This window comes from Zeus faber (genome assembly GCF_960531495.2).
Source record: "Zeus faber genome assembly, chromosome: 9".
In the NCBI taxonomy this organism is placed as follows: domain Eukaryota; kingdom Metazoa; phylum Chordata; class Actinopteri; order Zeiformes; family Zeidae; genus Zeus; species Zeus faber.
In genome coordinates, this window is record NC_137197.1 from 6,458,522 (window position 1) to 6,486,253 (window position 27,732).

General features: G+C 44.6%; 2 protein-coding genes across 2 annotated transcripts in view; one reads left to right on the forward strand and one right to left on the reverse strand.

Annotated features, from left to right (window-relative positions):
* The window catches only part of rsf1a (remodeling and spacing factor 1a), a gene marked incomplete at its 5' end in the record, with an annotated part of 18,086 nt that extends 1,511 nt beyond the window's left edge, over positions 1–16,575 (reverse strand). The window contains 18 exons of the mRNA XM_080007336.1: positions 1–3,834; positions 3,957–4,154; positions 4,477–4,709; positions 5,170–5,341; positions 5,632–5,699; positions 6,288–6,394; positions 6,664–6,712; positions 7,111–7,190; positions 7,909–8,013; positions 8,154–8,360; positions 8,914–9,118; positions 9,865–11,317; positions 11,492–11,656; positions 12,899–13,035; positions 13,864–14,069; positions 14,607–14,699; positions 14,792–14,883; positions 16,422–16,575. The exon at positions 1–3,834 is cut by the window's left edge and continues 1,511 nt beyond it. Coding sequence (XP_079863462.1) covers positions 2,981–3,834; positions 3,957–4,154; positions 4,477–4,709; positions 5,170–5,341; positions 5,632–5,699; positions 6,288–6,394; positions 6,664–6,712; positions 7,111–7,190; positions 7,909–8,013; positions 8,154–8,360; positions 8,914–9,118; positions 9,865–11,317; positions 11,492–11,656; positions 12,899–13,035; positions 13,864–14,069; positions 14,607–14,699; positions 14,792–14,883; positions 16,422–16,575 — 4,578 coding nt within the window. The 3' untranslated portion in view covers positions 1–2,980. The remainder of the gene's footprint in view (positions 3,835–3,956; positions 4,155–4,476; positions 4,710–5,169; positions 5,342–5,631; positions 5,700–6,287; positions 6,395–6,663; positions 6,713–7,110; positions 7,191–7,908; positions 8,014–8,153; positions 8,361–8,913; positions 9,119–9,864; positions 11,318–11,491; positions 11,657–12,898; positions 13,036–13,863; positions 14,070–14,606; positions 14,700–14,791; positions 14,884–16,421) is intronic.
* A 1,283-nt stretch (positions 16,576–17,858) lies between these two features.
* Positions 17,859–27,732, forward strand: panx1a (pannexin 1a). Its single transcript, XM_080007492.1, has 8 exons — positions 17,859–17,981; positions 19,176–19,382; positions 20,048–20,163; positions 21,193–21,380; positions 22,369–22,647; positions 23,147–23,369; positions 24,610–24,841; positions 26,275–27,732. The coding sequence occupies exons 2-8, from the start codon at positions 19,202–19,204 to the stop codon at positions 26,361–26,363; spliced, it is 1,308 nt and encodes a 435-aa protein (XP_079863618.1). The 5' UTR covers positions 17,859–17,981; positions 19,176–19,201; the 3' UTR covers positions 26,364–27,732.

Sequence of the window (27,732 nt, forward strand, 5' to 3'; positions counted from 1 at the left end):
TAAATTCTTTACAGCAGAGCCTCTTAAAAAGGGAATTCCACCAAAGCTGCATTTATTCCTTGCTCTTCAAAAGTTGATACCCTTTAAAAAAAAAAAAAAAAAAAAGTTAACAAGACATTTTCAGTAGTTTCTTATGTAGAATTTCTGAGGTGTGACTTATCGAGATCATGATACAAAAAAAAAAAAGCTCAGGAAAATGTCTTTCTTAAAACTCTTAAAATCACTTGGGTAATTTACCCAGGTAATGCAATGGATCATGTAATACAAAGTCCCAATGCAAGAATCCTGCGTGTATTTGACCTCCTAAAATTTGAACACATCAGAACTAGACCGGTGACTGAGATGGGGAGTCCATCCTTTTAACGGCCATAATCTCAGCTCAGCACCCTTGTTGCTATTGGGGTTATTAACATTTTTTTGACGGGTTTGCAGTTAATTCTATAAACACGCATCCACTCAGCTCGACGCACCTCTCCCGGCGGGCGTGCTACACGGGGAAACTGTGAACGCCAAACATTTCCAAGGTCAGGGAAGAAACACATCCAGGTTAAGGCTTGCCAAGCTTGATCCATTAATGGCTCTGGTTAGAATACAGCAAAATAAAAATTCTAATTATTATCTAAAAAATGACTCGACCGCGCATCGCTGGAAGACGCCTTTCGATCTTCGCCTGGGAAACAGGGACCGACAGCTCGGTCAAAATCCTCAAATAAGCCGATCGGGTTTTTAGAGCAGTGAGTGAACGCGGGTGTCGCTGGACGAAAGCAGCTGTTGGAAGAACCGCCCGCTGTCGTTGCGATGTAAGGGCAACCTGGGGCTGGAAATCCTGCTGAGAGAACGCATTCATTTATCTTCTAAAAAATCATGCCGACGTGACACACTTCCAGGGTCTCTCTTTAAGGACGTGAAATGTTAGAAATCTTGAAAAACAAAATTAAAAAAAAATAAAAATAAAGCCTCCAGGCTTTGAACGGGAACTATTTAGTTCTTTACACTCGGTAACATTGCATTCCTCAACAGGCACCACGCTGGTCAAGTGTCGCGACGCAAAGCAACGCTCCAAAGCATCACATACAAAACAAAAGCAAAAAACAAACAAAAAAAAACCAACAAAAAAAACCAAACCGTCGATGAATTTGCGATTTTAAACTATTTTATCCAAACATCACACGCAGCAGCATCAACCCCTCCTTCATATAGAAAATATAACACTATATCTTACAAGAGGACTAAAGAGAACAGAACACCTATTATGGTACAGGAAACATCGTACAGGCAGAGTATGTACAGCGGTGTGCGGTGCACACGGGGCTCTGCCACAACATGGAGACAGGTCACCAACGTCAAACCAAACATTTCGCCCGCTTGGCCCTCGAGCGACTCCGACAACACTCTGGTCGTTGGGCACCAGAGGAAGCGGCCGGCGGCTTTCCATGCTAGTGGCCATATTGTAAAGAGGTCGACTGATCCTCTGTTTGTTCTTTTTATTGGGGTAAAAAAATAAAAAATAAAAAAAATCGATGATTGTGGAAATTTCTTACTATTATGTTATGACAATTACGGTAACACGTGTTCTTTAAATTACTCAATTTTGAATTTGGTTAAGCAATGGCGCTTAAATCAGGGAATCTGAGGTCATGTGAAATGTGTGTACCGACTAGTAAAACGGGCTGAAACTCAATGACACAGGTACAGTCCGTTAAAGAGGGACGGAATCTGACCTTTGACCTTTTGGGTATGCTGTCGGAACCGCGTGGCCAGTTGATCCACCGCCGGATCAAAGTGTTTGGTTTGATACTGGGCCGTTCACTGAGCGTGGTGCTATGGTTATTAAGTGCCGCCGGATAAAGAAGTGCTTTAGAATGAGGTACGCTACGATCTGACCACTGTGTCCACTTAGAACAGAGTGCGCCTCGGCGCTCTGTCAGCCAGAGCAGGTATTTAGTCTCGTCCGACGCCCCCGGCTCTTTAAAGTGTACGCGTTCACGCCGCCGCCACCGAGACGCGTGGCACGTCCGCTCGGGAGCTCAGGGAGACGCTCGCTCATCCTCCGGTGGCGCGTGTGCGTCCGTCCAAACATAAAGCATCTCCCCTTTACGCCGTGAGGGCGGGGCGCCTTGGGCAGAGGTGGAAAAATCCAGGTTCAGAAAGTAAAATTCCACTCCGGGATTTGGGAGTCGACCGCGTGGATTAACTAATTGCCGCCATAGATATGGAAAGCGAGATGCTTCATTCGCCGTGACGCTTCAGTAGCGCCAAATCCTTGCCTCGGCGTCTGACTGCGAGCGCTGCATGGCACTGTGATAGAAAAGGGTTACAAATCACACTGTTTTATACTGAATAATGTATAATAGCTATGATTATTTCTATAGAACTGTACATATATAACTTTTTACATCCATATGTATATGAAATACATACATAACATCCCACCCCTCAGCCCCTACTATAGAAAAAAAAAATGTATACGCTTATTTCTGCCGTCGTAAGAAATATAATTTGAATATTGTTTCGATCAGTGCTTTCCAGTGCGCTACCTGCGCTGCGGCGCTCAGAATGAACCCCAGGGCAAGACGGCAGCGATATTCATGGCTGAGCGATTTGAAGCATCTGGGTTTCAATATCTATGCACAGCCCCAGGTCCAACTAATGAGTGAAATCAGCCTGATCAGTGCACGGATGGAAGGAAAAAAAAAATACGGCACAACTTTTATTTTATGGAATTTTTCCACCTCGGGCCTTTGGTCCGACGGCCTGGCAGTTGTGGTCTTCCAGTAAAGACAGTGGGCGAGACTAAGTTATAGTGAGTTCTGTTGTGACGGGAGAGTGGATTAAGAGAGAGAGCGAGCGAGAGAGAGAGAGAGAGTGTGAAGGAGTCACAGGGGAAGTGATATCCAGTTTTAAAAAGACGTTGTTGGTTGATAGGCATGACAGTTTAGAGAAAATAAAATAGTCAGCACTATTCACGCAAGCGGAAGCATCACGACGGCGGGCTTTTTGGGACAAAGTTTGACGAGTCTGTCTGGTCCTCCCCCACCTCAGTTTTCTTCAAAGGTAAGGGGCCGTTGTGCCTGCCCTGCCCGCCTGAGCCAGCACTGTCCCTGGGTACCGCTGGACTCCCAGCCCCAGGCTTCGCTGGGCCTCTGGAGGTCCGATGCCCGTTCGGCGGGGTCGGGCTACGGCCCTGCTGCTTTTCCTGAGCATCGTCACCATCTTCATCACGGCCCCCGGCGAGGCGAGAATCTTTTTCCGAAACTGAAGACTTTTTGGTCGCCGTCTCCTGCTCCCTCCCTTCCTCTTCATCACCATCCTCCTCCTCCTCCTCTTCATCCTCATCGTCGTCGTCAGAGTCGATGCGGTTGAGTCTCTTGCGGATCGGGCGATCCTCTTCGGATGACGACTCCGACTCGTCTGACTCCTCGGAGCGCTCGGACTCGCCGTCGTCCTCGTCGGTGGACGGCCGCCGCTTCTTCAGCATCTGTGCGAGGCGTCGGCGGCGCTGCTGCGACAGGATCTCCCTCCTCTTTCCCCGCCCCATCTTCTCCGGCTCCTCCTCCTCTCTGCCCCTCCTCTTCAGCCTCCGCCGCCTCTCCCTCTCCTCCTCCTCCCCGGCCGCCACCGCCAGTCTCCGCTTCAGCCGCCTCCTCCTGTCCGCCGCCTCCTCCTCGTCGTAGTCGTCCTCATCTCGTCTCCTCTTCACCCTCCTCCTGCTCGTGCCCAGGTCCTCCCTCATCCTTCGGCTCTTCTTCATCTTCCTCCTGCTGCGGTCGTCCTTCTCCTCTTCCTCTTCCAGGTCGTCGTCGTCCTCCTCAGAGTCTCTGGAAGAAGCAGACACTGGAAAGAACAGAAGGATGGTGATGTTTAGAACACGACCGCCGAGAAATTATGGGGTACTCTTAGAAATAGAACAATTAAATTTGTTTTTAAGCAGTTTTGCGGTTGCCATGCCAACTCACCATCGCTGTAGTCACTGGAGAGGTGGCGCTTGCGTTTCCCCGCAAGCTTTTTGACTTTCTTATGATTGGCCGAGGCCTGGGAGTTGTCCGACGAATCGGACGTCTCGCGGTAGTTGACCTGCTGACGCTGGCCCCGCCTCAAGCCGCGGCGCTTCCTTTCCCCATCGCTGTCGGACATGTCGGTGGAGAGCTCAGAGTCTGCAGAGGGAGGACGGGGGAGAGGCCACATCACGTGTGAAACAGGGTTGTGCATTGGCAAGAACCTGCCAATCATTGGACTAGTGCCACAATTCAGTTTACAATACTAAGTTCAGATTTAAAAACTGATTGCAACACATTCAGTTAATAATGTAATAATAATAATAAGAATAATTAAGCACAATATATTTATTTCTTGATAATATACCTAATGTGTGCCTTAGTTGGTGATCATAATGAATAATAAGTTATAATAAGTTCACATTTTTTTAAACCCAGAGTGCCGTTCACTTTTGGGAGACCTCCAACCGCTTCAACTCACCCATCTCTTCATCACTGTCCTCCTCCTCTTCCTCGGACGACCGTCTTCTTCTTCGTCTCAGCCGCTTCCTGCCCCTGCGCGGGGTCTTCACGGGTTTGTGTTTGGGCGCCCGCTTGAGCGAGCGTTTGGAGCGAGCTCCGCTAGCGTCGCTTCCCACGTCGCTGCCCACGTCTTCGTACTCCTCTTCCTCCTCCTCGTCTCCTCCCGAAGCAACAAACTCCTCTTCCTCTGAGCTGCGGGGAGAAGGCAGCGAACAGGATCAAGTTGCATTCACACCAGCAATTGGCAGTGAAAAATTAATTCGGAAAGAGATGCTACTTCGCTACCAGTAGCGTTCAAAGTTCACATTGAAATTAATGTAATTAATTTCAATTTAAATCGCAACATTTTGTGGCCAAAAATGTTGGTGTGTCGGAACCCAAGATTAGATGGAGAGAGACAGTGGCAGACATCTGCCATGAGGAAGTCAGGGTTGCACCATCCTGTTCTTGAAATATGCTCCACTTATAAAGATTGGTCGATTGATCTGCATTAATAGCAAGAATCCAACACTTTCTAAAGGTCTGATTGAATCCATCTTTTTAAGCGAGTGTGTGTGTGTGTGTGTGTGTGTGTGTGTGTGTGTGTGTGTGTGTGTGTGTGTGTGTGTGTGTGTGTGTGTGTGTGTAGGTATGTGTGTGAGTGTGTGTTTACCTGTTGCTTAGCATGAATTCATCTTCGCTCTCCGCGGCCGTGCTGTCGCTCTCCAGGTCGTTCAGCCTTCGTCTCTTTTTGTTCCGGGCAGACTGGCTCTGTTTTTTGATTGGTCGCCGAATCTCCTTTCCCTCCTCTGACAGGATTGTGGCTATGTCTTTTCCCCGCCCTGCTGCCAAATATATATACATTTTAAATTAATTTGAATTCAAATTTTCACAAATTCTCATTCATGCTTATTTAAGGTTGTGTGCAATTTATTTTTGGGCTATGAGAGCGTTTATTTTTTCAAATTCTCTCACATTTAACACACTACAGCATTGATAAACCAATTCCGCCTGTGATTTTCAGATGTTTATGTTTTTTTAGATAATAAATAATGTCCAAAATGATGAACGGCCAGAGGTCAATGACAGGTGATGTAGTGCCCGCCGGTACGTTTTCTATCAGTCTTCTTCTCACCTCCTTCGTAGGCTTCTCCAACGTCTTCTTCTATGGCCTCGTCTATGGCGTCATCAAAGTCATCAAACCTGCAAGAAATAGATTCGAATTAGACTCAAAACATTATTATTACAATCTTTTTTAAATATTATTTTCATTGACCTGGTGGTCGTCACAAGCGCAGTTGTATTGCATTGATGCCAATGATGCCGAACTATGTCTCCGAAATGATTGTATTCATTGGATGCCAGCAATCGCAAATATATTGTGCCATTTTAAAATTCTTTAATGGAACAAATGCTCCAACCAATCAACAATCAAGTTGATTTCACCAATTATCAAATCATTAATGAAAAGGTTAAGTCGGGAAATTATTACCCGGGTCTGCAACCTTCATTGCAAAGGGAATATAACAGCCAGATGAGAAACATTATCATCATCATTATTAATTATTATTATTATTATTATTATTATTATTATTATTATTATTATTGCTGCTATTATTATTATAAATCTCTTACTTGGCACCTACTACTTGGTAAAAATTAGGTACATTAATTAGTTGAACCATACACAAACTCTTTATAAAATCCTTTACTTTATAACTGTTAAAAAAAAATAATAATAAAATAATGTAATTTGTCCCCCTCCAGGCTACCGCTTCTGGTCAAACCCACCTGTAGCTGATACACTTCCTGGTTCTCGTCGACCTCCTGCCCAGATTCTTGCTCTTTTTGGAATTTTTCTTCTGCTCTGATTTCTCCTCTTGCTCTACGTTGCCCTCCTGAAACAGCGACAGCAGCCTGGTCAAACCGACTGAACTATCTGGCCACCATTCAGAAAATGGTCAGCAATTAATGTTAAAAGCACAGTTAGTTATTAATAGGGTTATACACACAAATACATAGTAATGAAGGTCTTGATTACACTTTTCAAAGAGACAATGGTGTTTTAGTACAGTATGAAGACGTTTTAACACCAAAGCATTTGCATGAATATGCATATACAATTATGTTCTTATTCAATGACAAACGACGACTGTGAATGACTTACTGGGATGATGTTCTCTACACTGATCCCCACGTACACCAGCCGCTCCCTCCTGGAAACAGAGAGAATTATTTAGTAGTTAGTATTCTAATAATAAATATTTCGTTTTCTATGTATACATTTGGATTATCTGCTGCTGTGACGTCCTAAATTCTCACCTCAAATCAGTTATCATACAGGATTCCATACAGTAACACTACTGTATGTAGTTATTTTTTTTGTTCATTTTGTTATTTTTGTGAGTATCAGAGGCACTATGTGGGAAACCGCTTTGTTTACAGATTATACTAAACTATATCATCTGAATGTTCTGGTCCTCTTCTTTATTATGGCCTTTGTATCTCTCCACTAATGTTGCCAAAGGATAATATTCTGAAAATCATTGTGAGTGAATGTGTGTATTTGTGTGTGCGTGTGTGTGTGTGTGTGTGTGTGTGTGTGTGTGTGTACCTCCTCTCAGCCCTCTCTCGTTTCTTCAGAGCGCTGTCCAGATTCTGCAGTTGTTCCTCCAGGCTCTCACACAGCAATTTCTGAAAACGCACAGTCAAAGATTAAAAGAATTAGATGTCTTTTTTTTATGAAAAACTAATTTTGCTGCAGAGTTAGTCGCTCGGATCTGATGGTTTGTACAGATCTGATCCTTTTCCAAATTGCTATTTATCCGAACTCAGTTGGGACAGAGGGCCATCGTGAATTCGGACCGTCCAGACCTGTCACGTAAAGGCCGATTTCGTCCTTGCGTAGGACGTAGAGACCACCGCTGGAGCTAACGTGCAGCCCCAGAAATTTTTTATCTAACTTGCTTTGTGCACCATACCTATTTCCGCCACGTAATTTCCTCTGCATATCCGGATTTGACTTGGTAGCGAAATTACAAAAGTTCAACAATTTTGAACATTACTAGTGGCGAAATTTGGGTAAAACAATAACATGTGCAATAATAGTCAAAGAGGGCGGAGCTGTCAGCAGGCTTCTGGCGGCATCTGCAGTCAGTGTGGCAGAACTTTGAATAGCTCAGTACCGCCATGGGAATACCGGTGTAGTCAACACTGATCCATGTCTGGATCTGAAGCGCTAGTCAGATGACTGGATCCAAGACCTCATGCGAAAGTGCCACAAATCAGAATTGAAAGGATCAGATTTAATACCTTGCGCGCGCGCGCGCGCGCGCGCACACGCACACACACACACACACACACACACACACACACACACACACACACACACACACACACACACAGCCCTTACGTGCTGGCAGGGAGGACAGAACCACTCTCCATCAGGAATGAGCATTAGAGGCGGTCGCAGGCAGGCGGTGTGGTAGCCACTGTCACAGGAGTCACACAGCAGGATCTGTGGACGTGTGCACACACAGTCAAACTCGGTACAGAGATCTGATGTCTTGGCTTGCCAACAATAGCAAGAAAAGTGACTCAGCTCATTGTCAGTGCTGTGTGCTTCCTGTCACTACAACTTTACATTCACTCACTCACCAGTTCAGGGTGGTTGGGCAGACCACAGTGGGAGCAGGCGTCTTCACTGTGGATCTCCTCTGATTGGCTGGAATCATCTGAGTCACTCCCACCTTCACTATCATCCTCCCCCCTGGCCTTGACCCTCTCCTCCTCTTCCTCCCCTCCCTCGATTATTCTACGCTTTTTGAAGTTTGTCCACCGGGGGCGCCGATGCCTCCGTTTACCCTTTAAAAAAAACAACAACCATAAAGTAATAAATAATGGAGATTAACTGTGGATTTGTTTAAGATTATTCAAATGATACTAAAGGGAAGACTTTAAAAAGATGAATTTGGCAGCTTAGTGATCTCATATTCTAAATTGAGAAGTCAGGATGTTTAACGCCATTAACATTCCATGATTTCGGTCAAATATTGCCAAAAAGGTACACATCAGGGATGCATAGATGTAAAGCATTTTGAGTTGCATGTTGTGTATGAAAGGTGATAAACAAATGAAGTTTGTACGGATATTATTATTAGTAGAATTATGGATACCAAATCTTCACTTAAAGCATCAGTCAAAGCCAATTTTGAATCAAAATTCATTACTTCTTTTGAAAAATATAGATTAAGTCTTGAGGTAGCACGATATGCCTTTTTCTTTTTAGATACTGACACTGATAATGAAATCTTAAGTATTCACTGATACGTAAAGTGCAAATTTGTGCAAAACTAGAGCATTTAAATCTAAAATATATACTGTTGATATCGTGCAAATTTGCCACAGAATTGATCACCTTGGGTTTCCTGATTTGTTTGTCGGGGTCTGTCTTTCTCTCTTTCTTTGAACTAGCCTTCTCTTGCTCTTGCTCTTCCTCTTCGCCCTCTACGCCCTCCTCTTCCTCATTGGTTCTAGATGGTGAGGTTGCCTTCTTCTGGGATTTCTTGTTCTGGCTGTCGGCCACCTTTGAGCTCGGCCTGCATTTCGGCAGAGGAAAGGATCTTCAAGAGAGAAGGGGTGGATGGGATGGGATGGGAGTGAATGGCCGTTAATGACGGTGAAATGAAATAAGACTGAAACAGGGTAAAAACAAAGCAATGCAAACGTAGGGCTAATTTGTCTTATTTAGATCAAAATATTTTACAATAAATTGTGGTTCATTTTAAAGTGATAATCCATTCATTTGTTAAAAATCTTGAAACTCTTGATAAACTTAAAGAAACAGACATTCAATGTATTTGCTTGATGTATGTGCTCCTCTATATGCTGTTTCCAATGCAGCCACGGTGAATTTAATAAAGCAGCCTTGCTAGTTGTGGTCATTAAACTATCGAGATGGGTGAATATTCCTCATAAATAACAGCACCCTCCGATGAAAACATATCACCACCACCTCAAGTGACAAAGAACATTTATTAAAAAAAAAACGATCAGAAGAAGGCAAGTTAAGGAGAAATTAAAATGGGGTAAGGGGTCTTAAGGGTTGTTGAAAAAAAATATATATATTTTAAATAGTTGTAGTTTCGAAAATAATTCTGGGACTAATCCACCCAACACAGACAATCTTATGGATTACCACTTTAAATATAAAAAAAAAATCATCTGTAACAGCCCAAAGCTTTTGATCAGGTTAACACACACACACACACACACACACACACACACACACACACACACACACACACACACACACACACACACACACACACACACACACACACACACACACACACACACACACACACACCTGCAAATCCTGGCCGATCTCCTCAGTGATCTACCCTCCTCTTGCGTCTCCTGTTCCGTCTCTTTCTCCTCCTCCTTTTCCCCTCGTCCTCTCATCTTGTTCCTTCTGTGGGGAGGAATTTTAATCTTGAGCCTAATCCCTTCCTTCTGGAGCTCTGAGGATGCTTCCTCCAGGGGACCCTTCTTATTCTCAGATTCGTGCCCAGACTCCCTCACTCCCGCCTGGGCTTCCGACTCGCCGCTGGGACCTCCGCCCTGGTGCTCTCCCTGCTTCCCCTCCTCTGCTCTAGGAGGGGGATCAGCGCTCTCCAAATCCCCCTCTGAGGTGTTTACATCTCCCTTACTCTCTCCATTGTCTCGTCTCCTTCTCCTCTCGTCCCCCTCTCCCTGGCTCTTGTCCAATTCTCTGGCGCCGCCTCCCGACTTCTCCTCACCCTCCTTCCCGTTTTCCTCCCCCGCTGTCAGTCTCCTGGGCTCCTCTCTCTCTGCAGCCCTCGGGAGTCTGTCAGAGGAGGAGGAGGAGGGTAGCGATGAAGGTAATAATGGATGTCTGTCTGTCTGCGTTTCCGCGGTGAGTCCAGCAGGGGGTGCTGCTACCCCCGCCTCCCCCTCCGTCGAGAGTTTCCTGACCAGCACGGATTGCCTGCCCACCTCAATCTCCGGAACCTTCTCTCCCTTCTCCTCATTCCATTTCGTGCTTGTGTTCTTCTTCACACCTTCTCCGTCCTCCTCCTCTTCCCGGTCCTCCCCTGCCACAGGTCCTGCACTGCACTGGGCCGGACCGTTTCGTTCCTGCGCCTCTGTGGCGGGTGGTAGCCTGTGTTTTTCCAAGGGGCTGCGGATGACACCCACGTGACCAATGATCCCTACTTGACCTATGACCCCAATGACCCCGTTCTGTCCCTCTTTGTGAGTTGGGGGGAGGGCAGCTCTACCATTGGTCAGTTCTGGCCTCACTGAATTCTCTGCAGGCTGCTGTGGGGAAGTCAGGCCAGCAGGTGGCGCTGACGAGTCACAGAGTTTCCCCTCCCTCCCCTGACCGTCCTTCGTCTGGATCACTGAAGGGTTACATACAATGGTGCTACAGCTGTTCAGGTGGTTTCCATGATGCCGGTTGTCTTGGAAACCCTCTGCAAGCTTGAGCTCCCTCTTCTTCAGGGGTATCTTGGCCTGTTGGCTGCTTCTTACGACAGCTCGGTCCACTTCTTCCTCTTTGTTCACTTCCTGTTTGGTTGTGACCGAGCCTGGCGCCATGACAACAGACACGGCGTTGCTAGGGGCATCGCTGTCTCTGGCTTCCGATTTGACGACAGCGGTGATTGTGCTGACGCGGTTATCAATGATAGGTGGCAATCCTTCTGGTTTGCTGTCCGCTTTGATCTCTGTCTGCTCTCCCTTCACTTCAACGTCATGGTTCTCCTTCGTTACAGGCTCGGTCTCTTCCTGCTTCACTACTAGGAACAAGGAGGAAAATTTCAATCTTGTGAATGAAAACAATTAACAGGACTTTTGGGATAATCAGGTAGAAAAATACAAATCGGGGTCAGCAAATTTTGCTATTAATCCTTTGATTCAAGAATCCACGGTGGGATAATAACCTGTTGGCAACATAACCGACAGAGACCTACCTTGCTTAAGATGTTCCTCAACAGAGGTCAGCTTGTTGTTTGTTTCTTCTTCTGTTGTTCTGCAGGGTTCTGGCTGGATGCCAGCCACAGTCTTATCCCTGCCACAGGCCTCATCCTCTTTACTGTCACCAGAGACTGCAGCCTTCTTCTGAGGGCCTTCTTCTTCTAAAAAAAAAAAACAAAAAAAAAAAACAAAGTTACTCTGAGAATGCCCGACTACAAAGGCTTGGACTCAAACAGCGTAAACTAAGATCTGTTAAGAACAGGACTTGTTCAGGCCGGGTGCTTAACAGCATGTGTTTGGTTGGGTAGCCTCCAGAAACTGGATCCGGTGTTCCAATAATTCACTCTTCAATCCATAGTTCTATTCCCACATCTATCTGTACAAGTTTGCAGCAATGTTAGTAGGATTTAATATGAAAGACAAATTCATCTACCAATGACAACTGCCAATGCAAAAATAATTTCTCCGGGCACTATGATAATACCCATTAATGTGACACAATACAACAAGATAATGGGCATATATTCTATGCCCCCATCCTTTCTCCACAATGATCTGTCTGTCCATCCATCCATCCATCCATCCATCCATCCATCCAATTTCCAACCAATAATGGGTTACAAACAGAAAAATGCTGAGCAGCTTGTCAATGAGTTTGTGTCATTGAACTTTCCATTAGGACTGCATTAACAATCGGACTAAAATCATGATCTCAATTCATGTGAATGGCTCTTGCTGTGGCAGAAGATACTATGACACCCGACTACAACAAGAAGAGCTTTGTGCATAACATGTAAAGGTTAGCAAAGATGGCAAGAGAGGGGGTATTACACTGACCAGATAAATATCCCAACATGTAAAATGGCCACATCCAAACTGTGTTTTAGTACCAAAAACAAATAAGAACGATTTTGCAGTCCCATAACCAGGAATCTCCAGTATGTACAAGGAGATTATAGAGATACTCGCTTATAATTTAGCAAAATACATGACTCATAACTAGGACCAATACTGTACAAAGTCAGGGTATCAAGGAAATTATACACGCTCCTGAATAACACTGTGCAATCACTTCTAGTAGTATTTTTCGAATGCTGCATTGTCGGCTGTGTATCCAAAATGTTGAGGAACTTAATCCTTGTTCTTAACACACACATCCTTTGTGTTCTAAATGATTGCATATTTAATTCAATATTTGATAAAGTGATGTATGCACGGCTCTCTACATTTGATTTTGAGTTCACATTTTAGGTGATGAAGCTGTTTTCAAGCTCATCTCATCTTAAAAACAAGGCTTAGGCCCCTCGGTTGCATATCCTCGTTGCTGTTTCTAATTTATTTTCAAAATGCCATACCCTCAAAGCATTGAATGGCAATAAATGACTCCACCCATTCACCCATACCTGTATCTCTGTCTGTCTTGCTGTCCTTCTCTTCAAGCCTGGCACTGGTCGCATTGCTCTGATTTTGGTTCTGATTCTGGTTTGGCTCCACCTGGGCCTTGAGCAGCTGCAGAGCCTCAGCCAGGTCATTGCGAGTTCTGTGGAGTGAGAATATTAAGGGGTTAGTGACCAGAGAAGTTTTACTACTAACAATATCATAATACTAGTAAGTTGTGAGCTAAGCAGACTTGAAGCAGAGAAGAAAAGAGAATAGCTGTCAATATACAAGAAAAAACTAGGGACACAGAAATATTTATTTTTTTTGCCCCCACTCCTGTTACAGATTCTGAATCCTAAACTTTAACGTGTCAATACATACGAATATTATCATAAAGAATTCCATAATATTTTTCTATTAGCGGCCATTTTAAGAAACAGCCATTCAATGTAGTTGCATTATGCATGTATGCCTCTATTTCCCTTGTTGGTGGCGGAGTCCAACTTTCACGGAAAAATGCAAAGATTGCATGTGCAAGTGAATAACTGTTAACTTCATAAACCAGTGTTAAACCAGTTGTGTTCAGTAAACAGCTGGATAAACATTCACAAAAAAGAAAAATTGGATTAGAAAATTGGAGTACAGAAGATTAGAATTGAACGCAATTCATTTCTAAGCCAATATACATTTGACAGAATTTGAGAAGAACAGCAAAAAAAAAAAATCAACCAGATCCAGACAATCCATCAGCATGACTGACAAAAAAAGACAAACAAGAAAAAGACAAATATATATATATATATATATATATTAAAATAAATGTTTTTAAAACTCAAGACTCAGCTCAAAACACAAGTTCTGAGGAAGCTATGGCTCACTCAGTAGTTGTTGCCCAAGTGGAAAATAATCAAATAAAACTTCAGAAAGCAGAGCAAAACGAGAGTCTGTATGTATCTAACTAGCCGGATGAATGTAGTCGCAGGTTCACCTGACGATACACTTCCATGTGGAGCCGTCCAGGTCGTCCTGCTCTTCTGTGTACAGCCGGACGTTCTGCTCCTGGTCCAGCTGCAGCCAGTACATCAGCCCCTGGCAGTCCCGCCCGATGGGCTGCAGACGCATCTTCTCGGGGTCCTCCTCGTTGATCACCGTCTTGAACTTCAGGTTGTCGTCAAACTGACACTCGCAGAGATACTGCAGCGAGAAGAAATGGTGAGAGAACAGCAAAGAAAGGGGGGTTTTGACGAATAAGCATGCGAGGATACAAAGACATTGAGGAAGATTGTGTTCTGCTCAGAATTTATGGGTATTATTCGGTTTGAAAATATTGACACGACCACCAGGACAGAATTTCCCCTGAATAAAGTGTCATAATATGTGTAAAAGAATAGAATATAATATCTCTTTATTGTCATTGTACAAGTAGGATATAATGAAGTAAGTCCTCTGCATTTGACCCATCCTCTACCCAGGAGCAGTGAGCAGCCACAGTGCAGCGCCCGGGGGTCGACTTTTTCGCCGGTGCCTTGCTCAGGGGCACCGACAGGAGTGTTAACCCCTCACATACATGTCTTTCGACGGTGGGAGGAAAACCGTAGCGAGCGGGAGGAAACCCACACAGACACGGGGCGAACATGCAAACTCCACAGAGGGAGGCCCCCGGGACCTTTCGACCATTCGAACCCGGGACGGTCTCGCTGCGAAGGGGGGGGGGGGCGATCGGTGTCGTACTTTGAGGATACTGGACTTGCACTCCATGGTCATCTCCTGGTAGCCCCTCTGCTCCAGCTCCCAGGCCCAGGTGCTGTTCAGGTCCTGGCACACCTGCAGTATGGGAGGGGATGTTGGGGCGGTCACAGCAGTCCCCACATGCAGACACAAACACTGGTGCGATATGTTGGATGCGTCCCTCTCACCTTAGCCAGGTACTTCTCCCAGCGGTCAGTGGAGACGGACTTTCCCAGCTTTCTCAGGAGCTTGACATGGAGTTCGACCAAGGGCTGGGGAACTGAAAATGAATGTCAAGTAAGTAATAATAAGTAGTAATTACAGCAATGTTGTTTATGAAACTCTTCCTATAGCGTGAACAGGACACGTGCTGATGTAGCAAGGCCATCCATTACTTAACATCATTATTTATTCATATTATTAACAAGCACCTGTTTCAATGCTGTTCGGTGGAAATACAGTAAACTAGTTATTCGTGCCATTTGAGCTCAACTTGTCGTGGCAAGTTTAGATTTCTACATTCAAATCTGTTTGCGTGCCGGGCAACTTTGTAATCAACGTTACTGTAACACTGCACCAACCCCGGAAAATGGAAACTATATTAACTAATTAAGGCAATAAAAACAGTTATATACACGGAGTCGCCATTCACATTCCCAGTGATAGATTTATATCTGAGATAATGTGCAACGTTATGTGATAAAGTAATAAAACAAAATTGCTACTATAGAATGAACCAAAAATAAATGTACTAAAGAACAGAAAAAAAAATGGAAATGTACACAATATACCAGAAAATCAACAATAAACCTCTGTATCTGCCCAGGTTTGTGAGGTGCGCAGGGGGGCTAACGGGAAGCACAGCTAACTAGCAAACCGGGGTGCTACACCAACAACAACACGCCAGCTTCAAGTCTACTGCATCGAGAAAAACATATTCGGGGCTCTATTCTGAGGAAAGTGGGTTCCAGGGATGGATTTTGCAATCCTCGGGGGTCATTTTTTCAAGAAAAGGCCACCCAGTTTCACGTTAGCCAGAGGGCTAACATACAGTTACAGCTTTGCACCCGCACTGCGCATGCGCCGACTTGACAGCAAACCTGTCTTAGCCCCCCCCCCCCCCAAAAAAAATAAATTAACGATAAAAACATCCAGCGTTCGCGTCGGACCCATTTAAGCCCCCAAAACACACCGAACACCGGATCGATCCGTTGAGAAGAAGTTGAGGATGACAACAATCTGGAACTAACGGGTTAACTGTCTGTGTGTGTGTGTGTGTGTGTGTGTGGTCAGTCGGCTAACTGGTTAGCTGCGCGCGGGCGTGTGCGTGTGCGTGTGTGTGTATAATAACTGTGTATGATTAACAGGGGGGGGGGGGGCCTCTGAATTTCTTAATTGTCCTTTAACTTTGGCGTCGATGACGTGAACTAATAATAAATAATAATAATAACAACAACAATAATAATAAACAATCACAACAGTGCGTGTGCCTGTGTGCGTGTGCGTCCAGCAGTACTGCATCATGGCCACCACTACCACCACAGTAACTTTACGATCCACAAATCAATATTTCTACACGCCGCGGGGGTGAATCGACAACCCGGGGCAGGAAGCGCGCAAACAAGCTACAGTCCGCCCGCGTCTCTCCGTGGCGGACCACCCCTCCACTGGGGGGAAAAAAACAAAAAACAGCCCCTTCTCCGAGGGAAGAGGGTGAAGATGATGCTGCTGCTGCTGCTGCTGCTGCTGGTGGTGGCGGCGGCAGAAAACGGGCCCCCTTCCCCTTCTCCTTCCCCTTCCCCTCGCCCCTCGCCTCACCTGTCGACGTCTCCCGGAGATAGCGCTCCATCTGGGGGAACGTCATCTCGGGCAGGTCCAGCGCCGCGCCGTAGCGCTCCATGAAGGAGCAGACCACCGCGAAGCTCGGGCACAGCTCCGGAGCGGAGCGCTTCACCGCCGCCGGAGCAGCCATTTTCCCAGACGGAGAAGGAAGGAAGGAGAGGGGGAGAGCGAGCGAGCGAGAGGGGGGCTGGTTGGATGCGACTGCGAAGTTGGGAGGATCATTTTCGGATTTTTTTTTTTATTATTATAATTATTATTATATTATTATTATTATTGTTGTTGTTATAGATAAATTCTCTCTTATAATCAGTTCACGTCCCCGACCAACAAAGTTCAGGAAAATTAAGAGAGAAAAAAAAAATCCCCAGTTATTCACACAGTTGTTACCATTTTTATAAAAAAAAAAAAAAAAAGATCAAAATGACACTCGCGGAATTAATTTAATTTATACGTATTAGGACGTTAAAGCATCTGAATTGTGACGCAACACAGCGATATATATTTGAAAACACATCTATATCTTTGTGTATAAACCCTTACGCAAAACCACAGGAGGCGGGCCATACAAACGCATGCCGGTGAAGTTGTGACTCCTGATTGGCTGAACTATTTGACAGAGGGCGGGGCGTCCGGCGTGAAGGGGGCGTGGTTTACAGTAAACCCTCTTTGTATTCTTCCCCCGCAACTTTATTTAAAAAACAGTGACGTGCAGATTTTTTTTTTTATATTATTTATAAACGTTCTGATAAACATTAACCGTCAGTGGATATAACGACGCAAACATGTTTAATTGTGCGATACAAAATAATAATAAAAAAAAACGTGACAATAAATACGAGACGAATAGAATTAAATAGCAGGCTAAAAAAAAGGCGGGGAAGACAGGAAAAAGATGCACGGGAGAATATAATATAATGAATAAAATAAATAAAATAAAATAAATAAACAATATGATAATGAGTTCTAATATAAAAAGTTATAATAATAATGAATTACCAACATTAATTATACTCAGTTTTCAATTTTAAAGATATTTTAGCATATATTTATATATATTAACACCGTGTGTTAATTGAATTACAAGCGTTGAAAGCTTTTTATTATTTATTTACTTTCCTTTTGTAAACAGGACGATCGGTACCGATACCTGTAAAGACCCATCATGTAATGTTGAATTAAATTCGGAAACAAATATATATGTATATACATATATATATACATAACGTGTATATTATATATTAAATACGTTAAAACTGTGCAGAACGGACGAACTACGTCATGGGCTGTCTGTCTGTCTGTCTGCAGATCCCCACCTCCAGGCGGTACCGGCGGAGGAGGAAGGGCTTGTCGATCCCCCCGGAAGAGCATTCTGAAGACAGTGTGTTTATTGTTGTTGTTGTTGTTGTCGTCTCTGCCCCTGCCCCTGCCCCTGCCCCATGTGCGGTTTCCTCGGCTCCGTTCCCGGGGACTGTTTTTAATTTGCGTCGCCATAACTGAGCGAGGGAGATGGTCTTCTCCTAGCACCCGCACCGGCAGGTAAATGTGCCCATCCCATAATACACGGGGCTGGTACGCCACTGCTTTATGCGAGGTTTCCCTGTTACGCAACGTTTTTGTATTTTGCTTTGCACGAAGTATTCGCCGTTGTTGGTGCAACCCTGTTTTATTATTTTTTTGTGCATTTTTATTTTTCTCGCCCGCTGTATTGTTCAGCACAGGGCGCACGGAAGCCTGTAGGGGACTATATTTAAATGCTCACGTCAACTTGAATATTTAAATGTATTTCCACCATAGCATGATTATTCTCCACATATGTCTGTGTTATTTGAGTGAACATGGAAATGAAAATGTTATAAACCAATTTGCATTCAAATAGAAAAGTTTTTCTCATTTATCATGTTTTCCACTTCAGACACGAGAGATATATATATATATATATATGTATATGTATATGTATATATAGTCTTAAAGGTGCAGTGCGTAGAATTAAACGGACTTGGCATAAATGGAATATAATATTCATAAGTATGTTCTAATTAGTGTATAATCCCATGAAAATAAGAATCGTGTTGGCGCTACCTAGGAATGAGCCGTTTTTATCCACATAGTGAGCGGGTAGCTTTCACGGAGACCGCCATATTGCGCCGCCATGTTTCTACAGTAGCCCAGAACGGACAAACCAAACACTGGCTCAAGAGAGGGCCTTTCGCGGTTTTTTGGTTTTTTTTTTTAAACGTCCACTGGTCTCTCTTCCCTGTTGCACCGCCATTAGGAGGGGTTTTCAGGTGGTTGCGATCTGCAACCTCACCACTAGATGCCACAAAATACTACAAACTGCACCTTTAAATCGGAATGTGTCACGTTTTCATTTCAACATAAACATATCGTCTGACTCATCCATCCATTGTCAAGACAAGTCAAGTTCCTCTGCCTTGTAGTCAACACACCTTCTGTTTAATACTTCATACTTACCTCTTCAGTTTAACTAACGCACTTTATATTTGCTCTACCCGTAGGGAAACCAAGACACTCCTTGTGCTTACCTCCATATAAACCCCACACTAATACCAGTTAACTATTATTTGTTTTGCTTTTATCTACTTTTGCTGTCACAAGTAAGGAAACACTGCTTTCATCATTTTTTGTGTGTGTTTATCTTGCATATAGAAAGAGGCAAGATGTAAAAAATGTTTGATGGCACTGTTTTTTTTTGGGGGTTTTTATCCCCAGCCGTCACATAACCCCGCAGCACAAAGATGGCCATCGCCCACGTGGCCACAGAGTACGTGTTCAGTGACTTCCTGCTGAAGGACCCCAGCCAGGCCCGCTACCGCAGCGTCCGCACGGAGCTGGCCGTGGACAAGATGGTGACCTGCGTGGCCGTGGGCTTGCCGCTGCTGCTCATCTCCCTGGCCTTCGCTCAGGAGGTCTCCGTAGGTGAGGGCTCCGCCGGACCTTCCGCGCGGTTGGCCACAAAACACATGCTCCCTTATATTGAATACGATTTGCGTTTCATGTATTAAGAACTTTGACAGACTTTGGCAAAACAGGGTTTTCTTACCATGCACCATGGTCATGGAATAATCTTCAGAAAGCTCAAACTAAAAACATTCATATCTATTAATGATTTTAAGAGTATCATAAAGAATGCAGTGAGGAAGGAATGTCATTGTTTTTTCTTGAGAGGCCATTGAATAGCTGTCATTCTGTTTTATTGTTCATTTGTGTATCATGTACGTGTTTTATATATTTTATGTAGTTTATTTTGTATGGCTGCTACCTTGGCCGGGTCTCCCTTGTAAAAGAGATCTTCGATCTCAATGGGACTTCCTGGTTAAATAAAGCGAAGAGAAAAAAACCCCAAAACATTCATGGTCAAGCATGATTCACTATACGACGGACACTGCAGCCATCTCTTCATCTCGTCTTGTTCTCAACCCCGTGCCATCTGGATCATTCTTAATCCTGTTTACCTAGCTTGTCTTTTCATTTGTATCGGGCCTCGCTTGCAGCCGTTTTAAGTGACAACCCTATTGGCCAGGACTACATTAACACATACAGTCCTACCAGGTGAAGGTTATGTTGTTGTGGCTCTCTTACAGGTACTCAGATCAGCTGCTTTGCTCCCGCTAACTTCTCCTGGAAGCAGGCGGCGTACGTGGACTCTTTCTGCTGGGCGTCCGTGCACACACACACTCTGCCGCTGTGGCTGCACAAGGTGAGGGGCTATAGGGTTACCTGTCAATTGTTATCTGATCATTGATCGTAGTCCGGTGTAGATGTGATTATTTATTTAGGTATTATAATCCGGTATGATATGTAATGATTTATTCAAAGAAACAGTGGGTGAGATTCTCTAGCTATGAACAAACACAGTGTGTAAAGAACCTCACATTGATCATTTTTAAGGTTGTCGTTTGCTCACAGTATAAAAAGTGAGACATGCAACACTAGAGAGTCTCACACGGTGCACTTGCACATACCAGGAGTTTTTTTTGTGTCAGAGTAGAAAGGTTATTAAGCTGTTAGAAAGGCAACGCTGAGATGGGAGTTATGCTCAGCGGTGACGAAGAAGAGCCATTTAGATGATGAACAACGCCTTGTTAAAAATAAAAATAGAATGACGGCAATGATACACCTGTACCGAGGCATTCGTTAGCCTAACTGGATCCACAGGTTTCTGTTTTCTGTGTGAAAAATCTCCATAATTACTATGTGGTCACATTCAGACACAGTGATAATATATTTTCAGGGTTTTCAAAGTACAACATCCTGATGTGAAAAGCTGTATAAAATATGGAAGGCATTAAAGATGCATTGACTCCTATCACGCAGATGGAGGGGGTAAATTAGTAAATGCCACAATTTATTCCATTGACCCCAAACTAACTGTCTAAGTCGGTGCTTGGATGGATAGTCTTTATTGTCTGATAGTTACTGTTCAGGATTTGGAAATACAGGAAGACATGACAGGTTCAGCATTCAACCCAGGCCTCATTAAAATGTTGGTTCCCATCATTTTTAACTGTGGATATTATAATCTCGCCAAACACTTTACTACTTGGGAACTTGACACTGCTGCAACTTCTCGCTGCTTAAATGCATTCCTTTAAGTCTTAAAATGGCTTAAAGAAGGCTGGGTTGTGAAATGGAGAACCTCCTCCTCCTCTCCCTATCCGCTCCAGGGCGGCTTCACTCGCTGGCGAATAACCAGGGGTCATGGGTAAAGTTGAATCTCTCTCCTCAGTTCTTCCCCTACATTCTGCTGTTGGTGGCGGTGATGATGTACACCCCGGCGCTGTTCTGGAGGTTCACCGCCGCCCCGCTGCTGCAGTCGGACCTGGGCTTCATCATGGAGGAACTGGACCGCTGCTACAACCGAGCCGTGACGCTGGCCAAGCGCATGGCCACCACCGGCCTGCTATCCGCAGACAGGTAGCAGTCCCGCCCCCAAGACAGGAGGGGCCACACACCACAGAGTTATTTTGACGTTTGTTCGTGGTAGAAAGTAAAAAAGTATTTTGTTACTATATTTAAATACATTTTTCAAGTGTCTGTACTTAAGTATGTGCATGTCGGAGCCAAATCCCTAGGCCTGTATTATTGTAAATGGCATCCCCTAGTGACGGCGTAGGGTATTGATTTATCGACTGAGCTGCAAGGCAAGCTGGTAAATTGAGGCTGGTTCAAGTTCAAGTTCAAGTTCAGGAGATTATTTGTCACATACATATACATACGGTCATACATATATGCAGTGAGAGGGCATGACACAGTGATTACGCACAATAATCTCTATAAGCTCTAAAAAATACAAAAATGTGGGTAATCGACACAAGGCGCTCGCGCAGGCGACGCCACCGGCAAACGTTTTTTTCCCACCGCTTCGCTTCCGTTAAGTATTAATATAAAATGCAGTTTATCATTAATTTATTACTGTGTGACGAGGCAAAGCAAAAAACGGGTCGAGATGACCAAGGGTGTCTATGTGTGTGTGTGTGTCTGTGTTTCTAACACAGTTGCATTACTTAAGCTTAAAACATTTTTTTGGGTCATCCCATATTATAGGCTCTGTTATATCAGGAGACTGGATGTGACAAGTACTTTTACTTTTAAAAGTATTTGTAGAAATCTCAACATGGTAATACTTTAACTAGAGAAATTTGGTGTCTGGGTATATATACTTTTAAGGTCTGAGTACTTCTCCCACCACTATTCTATTTAAGAAAATCTGTTCGCCCAGGATTAATGTTTTGTACTTTTTACTGACTAAAGCCACATGGTTTAAATTTGACTTCCTCAATCCCCCACTGTTCGTCTCAAAGAGGAAGATGTATCCCGTTCATTATGCTGCTCACTTTGCCTTCTTCTCCTCCCTCCGTGTTCTGTCCTCGTTCGTCTCCTCCTCCGCCCGGACCCCGGGCAGCGACCCCACCGAGGGCTGCTTCATGTACCCGTTGGTGGAGAAGTACCTGGTGACCAAGTGCTGCTCGCGGGGCCTGCTGATCCGCTACCTGCTGGGCCGCGCCCTCACGCTGCTCATCCTCCTCTGCGCCTGCACCTACCTGGGCTACTACCTCCGCCTGGCCTCCGTCACCGACGAGTTCGGCTGCTCCCTGCGCTCCGGCCTGCTCGCCTCCGACCCCACCGTCCCCGACAAAGTGCAGTGCAAGCTCATTGCTGTGGGGGTCTTCTCCCTGCTCAGGTCACTTTTAGGAGCCACAGGAGGATTTGTTGTGAATAGCGCACCGTCCACCCTGCGTGGTAGAAGCATGATGACTTTAGGCTGAACTGAAACACAGAAAACATTCAACAGGAATGAATCCATTTACTGCTTAATCAAATATTCATCAGCAAAAAATGCATCAAATTAATAGTAAATGAGTAATTTTTTTTAATGATGTATCATGTACATTTTTCTAATAATATTAGAAAAATGTACATGTATAATCAGCAAGGAATATGTACATATTACTTGCTGATTTACAGCTTCACCAATGTATGATTCCTTGTCCCTGTTCCATTATATGAGTATTATCTTTCAGATTGATGGGGAAATAAATGTAATAAATTTCCATAACACAGTGATTCTAAGTTCCCTACACAAGGACATTAGGTTGATGCCAAAGATGTAAAAGTAACAGTGTGACTTGTGCTTTTATCCACAGATCTTTTTACTTAAATTTATTTGATTGCGTTTCCAGCATGGTCAACCTGTTCTTGTTCGTGGCGCTGATTCCCGTGGTGATCTACACCGGCCTCCGCCCGCTCGTCTGCCACGACTACGCCCGCTTCCTGAAGACCTACCAGGCACTGCCCACCGTCAGCATCCTGCCGAGCCCCGGAGGCCGGTGGGACGACCTGGTGCTGTACCTGCTCTTCCTGGAAGAGAACCTGAGCGAGCTCAAGTCCTTCAAGTACATGAAGGTGTGTGTGTGTGTGTGTGTGTGTGTGTGTGTGTGTGTGTGTGCGTGTGCGTGTGTGCGTGCATGCGCGCTGACATGCTTCTCCTGTTCTGAAGCTGCTCGAGACACTGAGGCCGATATCTCCATGGAAGATTAAGACATAAACACATCAGTTACATACAGCGCCTTTAAGTAGATAAAAATACAATATACACTGAAGAAATGTTGTTAAGCGCAAATAACAGAAAAAGCAAGCGTCTAATTCTCAAAGCGTCCGCAAAGGGTGAGATGCAGCGCTAACTGCACTCCACACAAATAGCGACTCGGTGCGCCAGTGCTATTTGCACGTATTTAAATGATGTGTTGTGCACACCTTTGGTGCAACATTGTCCCCTTTCTCTGCAAATGAGCCTCACTGCAAAAAGCCTCCAATTCACACCGGCACTAATAGACCGTTAGTGACGCTGTTACCTTCTGCAGAGAGCTGGTGGTAACTGCACAGGAGGCCAAAGATACATTTAAGAAAAGGTTGCGCTGCGTGATCTTCTGCAGAGAGCTGGTGCAGTTGAAGCACATTTACAAGTGGTGTCAGACTGTCCAGTGATCTGTAAAATATTTTTAGACGTTATTATTCTAATTATCGTTACTGTCACGGCATCCGAAGGCAGCGGCGCCTTGAACATGCAGCACTCCGTGGGGGTTTTCCAGACGCACTCCGAAAGCCACTTGACATTCGGAATCATTTATTGTACAAATAAGGCCTTACAAAGGCTGACAAAAAGGATTCCATAATTCCTTTTAAACTCAAAATATATTGAAAAAAAAAAACAACTAAAAGTTATAGGGAAAAGCGATAAAGTGGTCAGAACGGCGTTGAACCAAGGATGGCATCGAACCTCACAGGAACATGGACAGCACCGCGGCGGAGCCATGCAGTGCCTGCGCGATTTGAAAATTATATACATTGTCCGGTGCCCCGGAGGGTGTAGGGTGGGGAGACCCCCGCCCCGCCTTTCCCCGCTACGCAGGGTGGGACCGCGTTGCACGTCTCTCCGGTCTCCCTGTGCGTAACGGAGGCGGACCCTTGATTGTCCCTCTATAAAGTCTTATCTTCATTTGTAAAACCCACATTTTTAGGTTTCCTGGACATAAAATTGAGAAATCCGCCTCCGTTCCAAACAGATAAAACACATTAAATGTTGTGTTTTGCGCCAGCATGAATATTGGGCATCGGCTTTTCTCATTTTGGGATCACCCCCCAGGTACTGGAGCTGTTGAAGCGGCGGGGGGAGTGCTCGGGGGAGGGCTTCGACTGCCTGGGTCTGCTGCAGACGCTCTGCCTGGTGAAGACGGACACCCTGGACGGAGGCAAAGCCGCAAGCGCCGCAGGGAAGGCGGACGCCCCGGCCGAGCCCGACGGGGGCCCGCGCTCCGACGGCAGCAACGGCCCCAAGGCGCCGCCTCCGCCGGACAAGATGGGGGTTGAGATGACGGGTGAGCACGGGGGGGGGCGGTTCTTCTGGCCGCGGGCTCTCAGTCTCCTCTCACTTGTCTCCGTAAAAAGGCGGAGAAAGAAATTGTACTAATTTGTACGGGAAGGAAGTGACCATTACACATTTTTTTCAGCCTCTTTGAGAAAAGGGGGATGAGTCCACGAGGCTGATGTGAGCGGCCGGATCACAGCGCCTGTTTTCATGGTGCGTTCAAATTCCTCTGACGTTTTAGACTTTTTTTTTGTACACGCAGAACGCCTAAAACCATGTCTAGATCTGTACTTATAGTCGTCAAACCTGGACTGGATTATAATAACAGGTTCCAGTTTGCATTTATATTACAGATTCTGATTTGTAAAAGTATTATTCTATTTGCGAAAATCCAAAGAACGGTGATTTCACTGCTTTTTCCCCGTCCAGACCACATTGGAACGGGTCCATATCAAAAACCACTATACTTAGACCGGTCCAACCTAGACTACTATTACACTACTACTACTTACTTCTACTGTTATCCCAGAGAGGCTGAAGATTCTTTAAGACACAGGTTTTGTGAAACCTTGACTCAACAGTGAAGAAAGACAATAAAAATATCAATGTTACAGTATAACTACAACACGGCCTTTGTTGGTCGTTGGTTTTTGGTTACTTTACAAGTCCCTGTGTCTCACATGATTGTTATGTAGATCTTGTCTTTCTCACTTAAAAAAAAAAAAGTAGAAAAAATATTTTTTTTCTTTTTGAAAAACAATCAAAACATCTTCATAAATTGGTCAATTGGGTCATTTCTTGAACTGACAGAAATAATAATATAATAAAAGTCATTTGGATTTCTTATTATAACCTAGTCCAGGTTTGACAGCTATAAGTACAGATCTAGGCATGGCTTAAGGCGGTCTGCGCCTACAAAAAAAAAGTCTAAAAATTCAGAGGAATTTGAATGCACCATGAAAAATAAGCGCTGTGAATCAGCTGCTCACTTCAGCGTTAAGTTTCCCCAAAACTGCCAAATCGGAAACTAAATTATTTTTTAGTTTCTTTTCCAGGGAAGAATTCCTCTTGTCATGCAGTGTTTTTTTCAGTGTTAATGTTTTCAGCAACACTGGGTTTTATGATTTCCTATGTTCAGCTGCAATGGGGACCAGGACATCATTGAGGTTGAGGAAAATTAATTATTATTATTATTATTATTATTATTATTATTATTACTATTATTATTATTATTATTATTATTATTATTATTATTATAAGTTAAATAAAAAATAGTCTAAAACAGTGAAACAATTATTTTCTTCTGGTTTCTGGTGAAACGATGCCGTGAACAGAATTTGCCTTTGGGCGGAACGCCAACACACCCACATGCTCAACTTCAGCGTTGTTTCTTTTGTTATCAGACCGTTTTAGCCGTAGTGAACATTCTTTCCTGTTCCCCAGAGTTCACTGCGCTGCTTCCTGGAAACAGCGAGGCGGCGGCAGGCGGCAGCAAGCGCAGCGAAACGGGCGCCGTTCGCCAGCAGATGTGATGGGCTGCCGCTCACGGAGCGTACCGGAGGCGGTGCGCTCGGTTCCCCGTCCAGGACTCAGGTGGGATTCATCTTGTGTTCTCTCTGCCCCAAAATGATGCTCCGTCCCTGCAAACGATGGTCCGAATTCAGATTTCGACAGCAAGTGCCTCGTTCGTGTTTTAAGTGCCTCGTCTCCAGGTGGACACCACCCCACGCCGGATCACCTTCACTCCCTGGCTCGACAGAATCGCCAAATTTTAAAAGAATCAGAAGAAGGGTCGGCCGACGTAGGTTTTGGAACTACGTGAATGTGTGGAACGCCTCCCACAGCCCGATGTGCATTTATTTTACGCTTTCTTTGGGGGGGTTGCTGCGGTTATCTCGATCAAGATTCCTTTTTGTCTCTTTTTAAGTCAAAACTGAAAAACAGCCACTGAACGACAACATTATTTAAATGTGTGGATGAGCGGTCTGAATACTTACTACGCGGACACATCCTCGAAATATAGGATGACGTTAACATTTCACATTCAGGCGCTCGTCACATTTTTTTTTTCCTCTCCCGCACGCATTACAAAAGAGGATTCTTATTTTTCTCCCAAAAATGGGGTTTGTGTGGGATGCGGACGGTGCGGCGGCGCTCGACAGTGACCTCGCAGCCCGCGGCGCTTCGCCTCCCCCACCACCCCGACGCGTCAGAACCCCCGCGAGGCGGATCGCTTGCCGCCAAGTAACTCTGCCACATCTCCTCACCGCTGTTCAACTGGTAAAACGAGCCGCCAACACACTACCAAGTGTGAGGTTTACTGTGCCATGACGGAGGCTAAGTGCCTTCTCTAGCACTTTATATTGTGTAAGTTGGGAGTTGAGTGATATTAATTTGTGGGTTTGTTTTTTTTATTTTTTTTTACGACGAACCACATTACCCTCAGACGGTTTCATATAAAGCTCATTCAGGAATGTAACCTTTTTTGGGGGGTGCTGCTCAGGAAGGAACTATTAAGAAAACGTTTTTTTGTTGTTTTTTTTTTAGTTCCAGTGCATGTTCTCAGATGTGCTTCAGTCACTTTGACTCCATCTCTAAAATAATCATTATAAAACGTGGCACCATCTCTGTTTACAGTGTTTGTTGCGTGTTTGCGGCTTCGTTGAAGCTATTCATTAGTGATGCACTGTGGAGTGTTTTTTTTTTATGTTTTTGAATGCAGGTCTTCGGAAAGAAACCGCTCAATCCAGTGATCGTGTGCATTAAACTTCGGTACAAACAAAGAATCAGCTGTTTGTAACGTCTGTGGTGTGAGAATATTTCTACTGTTTGTATTGTACTGCACTGTTTGCATAAACAAGAACAACGTTGGAAAACGTAATAAATGTTTGAGCGTTTTAA

What these genes read in the sequence shown, in the direction of transcription:
- panx1a (XM_080007492.1), top strand. Translation starts at nt 19,202, where the DNA reads ATGGCCATCGCCCACGTGGCCACAGAGTACGTGTTCAGTGACTTCCTG. An exon ending in CGCTCAGGAGGTCTCCGTAG is followed by an intron (nt 19,383 to 20,047) that starts GTGAGGGCTCCG and finishes GCTCTCTTACAG; the next exon opens with GTACTCAGATCAGCTGCTTT. An exon ending in AGTCCTTCAAGTACATGAAG is followed by an intron (nt 23,370 to 24,609) that starts GTGTGTGTGTGT and finishes ATCACCCCCCAG; the next exon opens with GTACTGGAGCTGTTGAAGCG.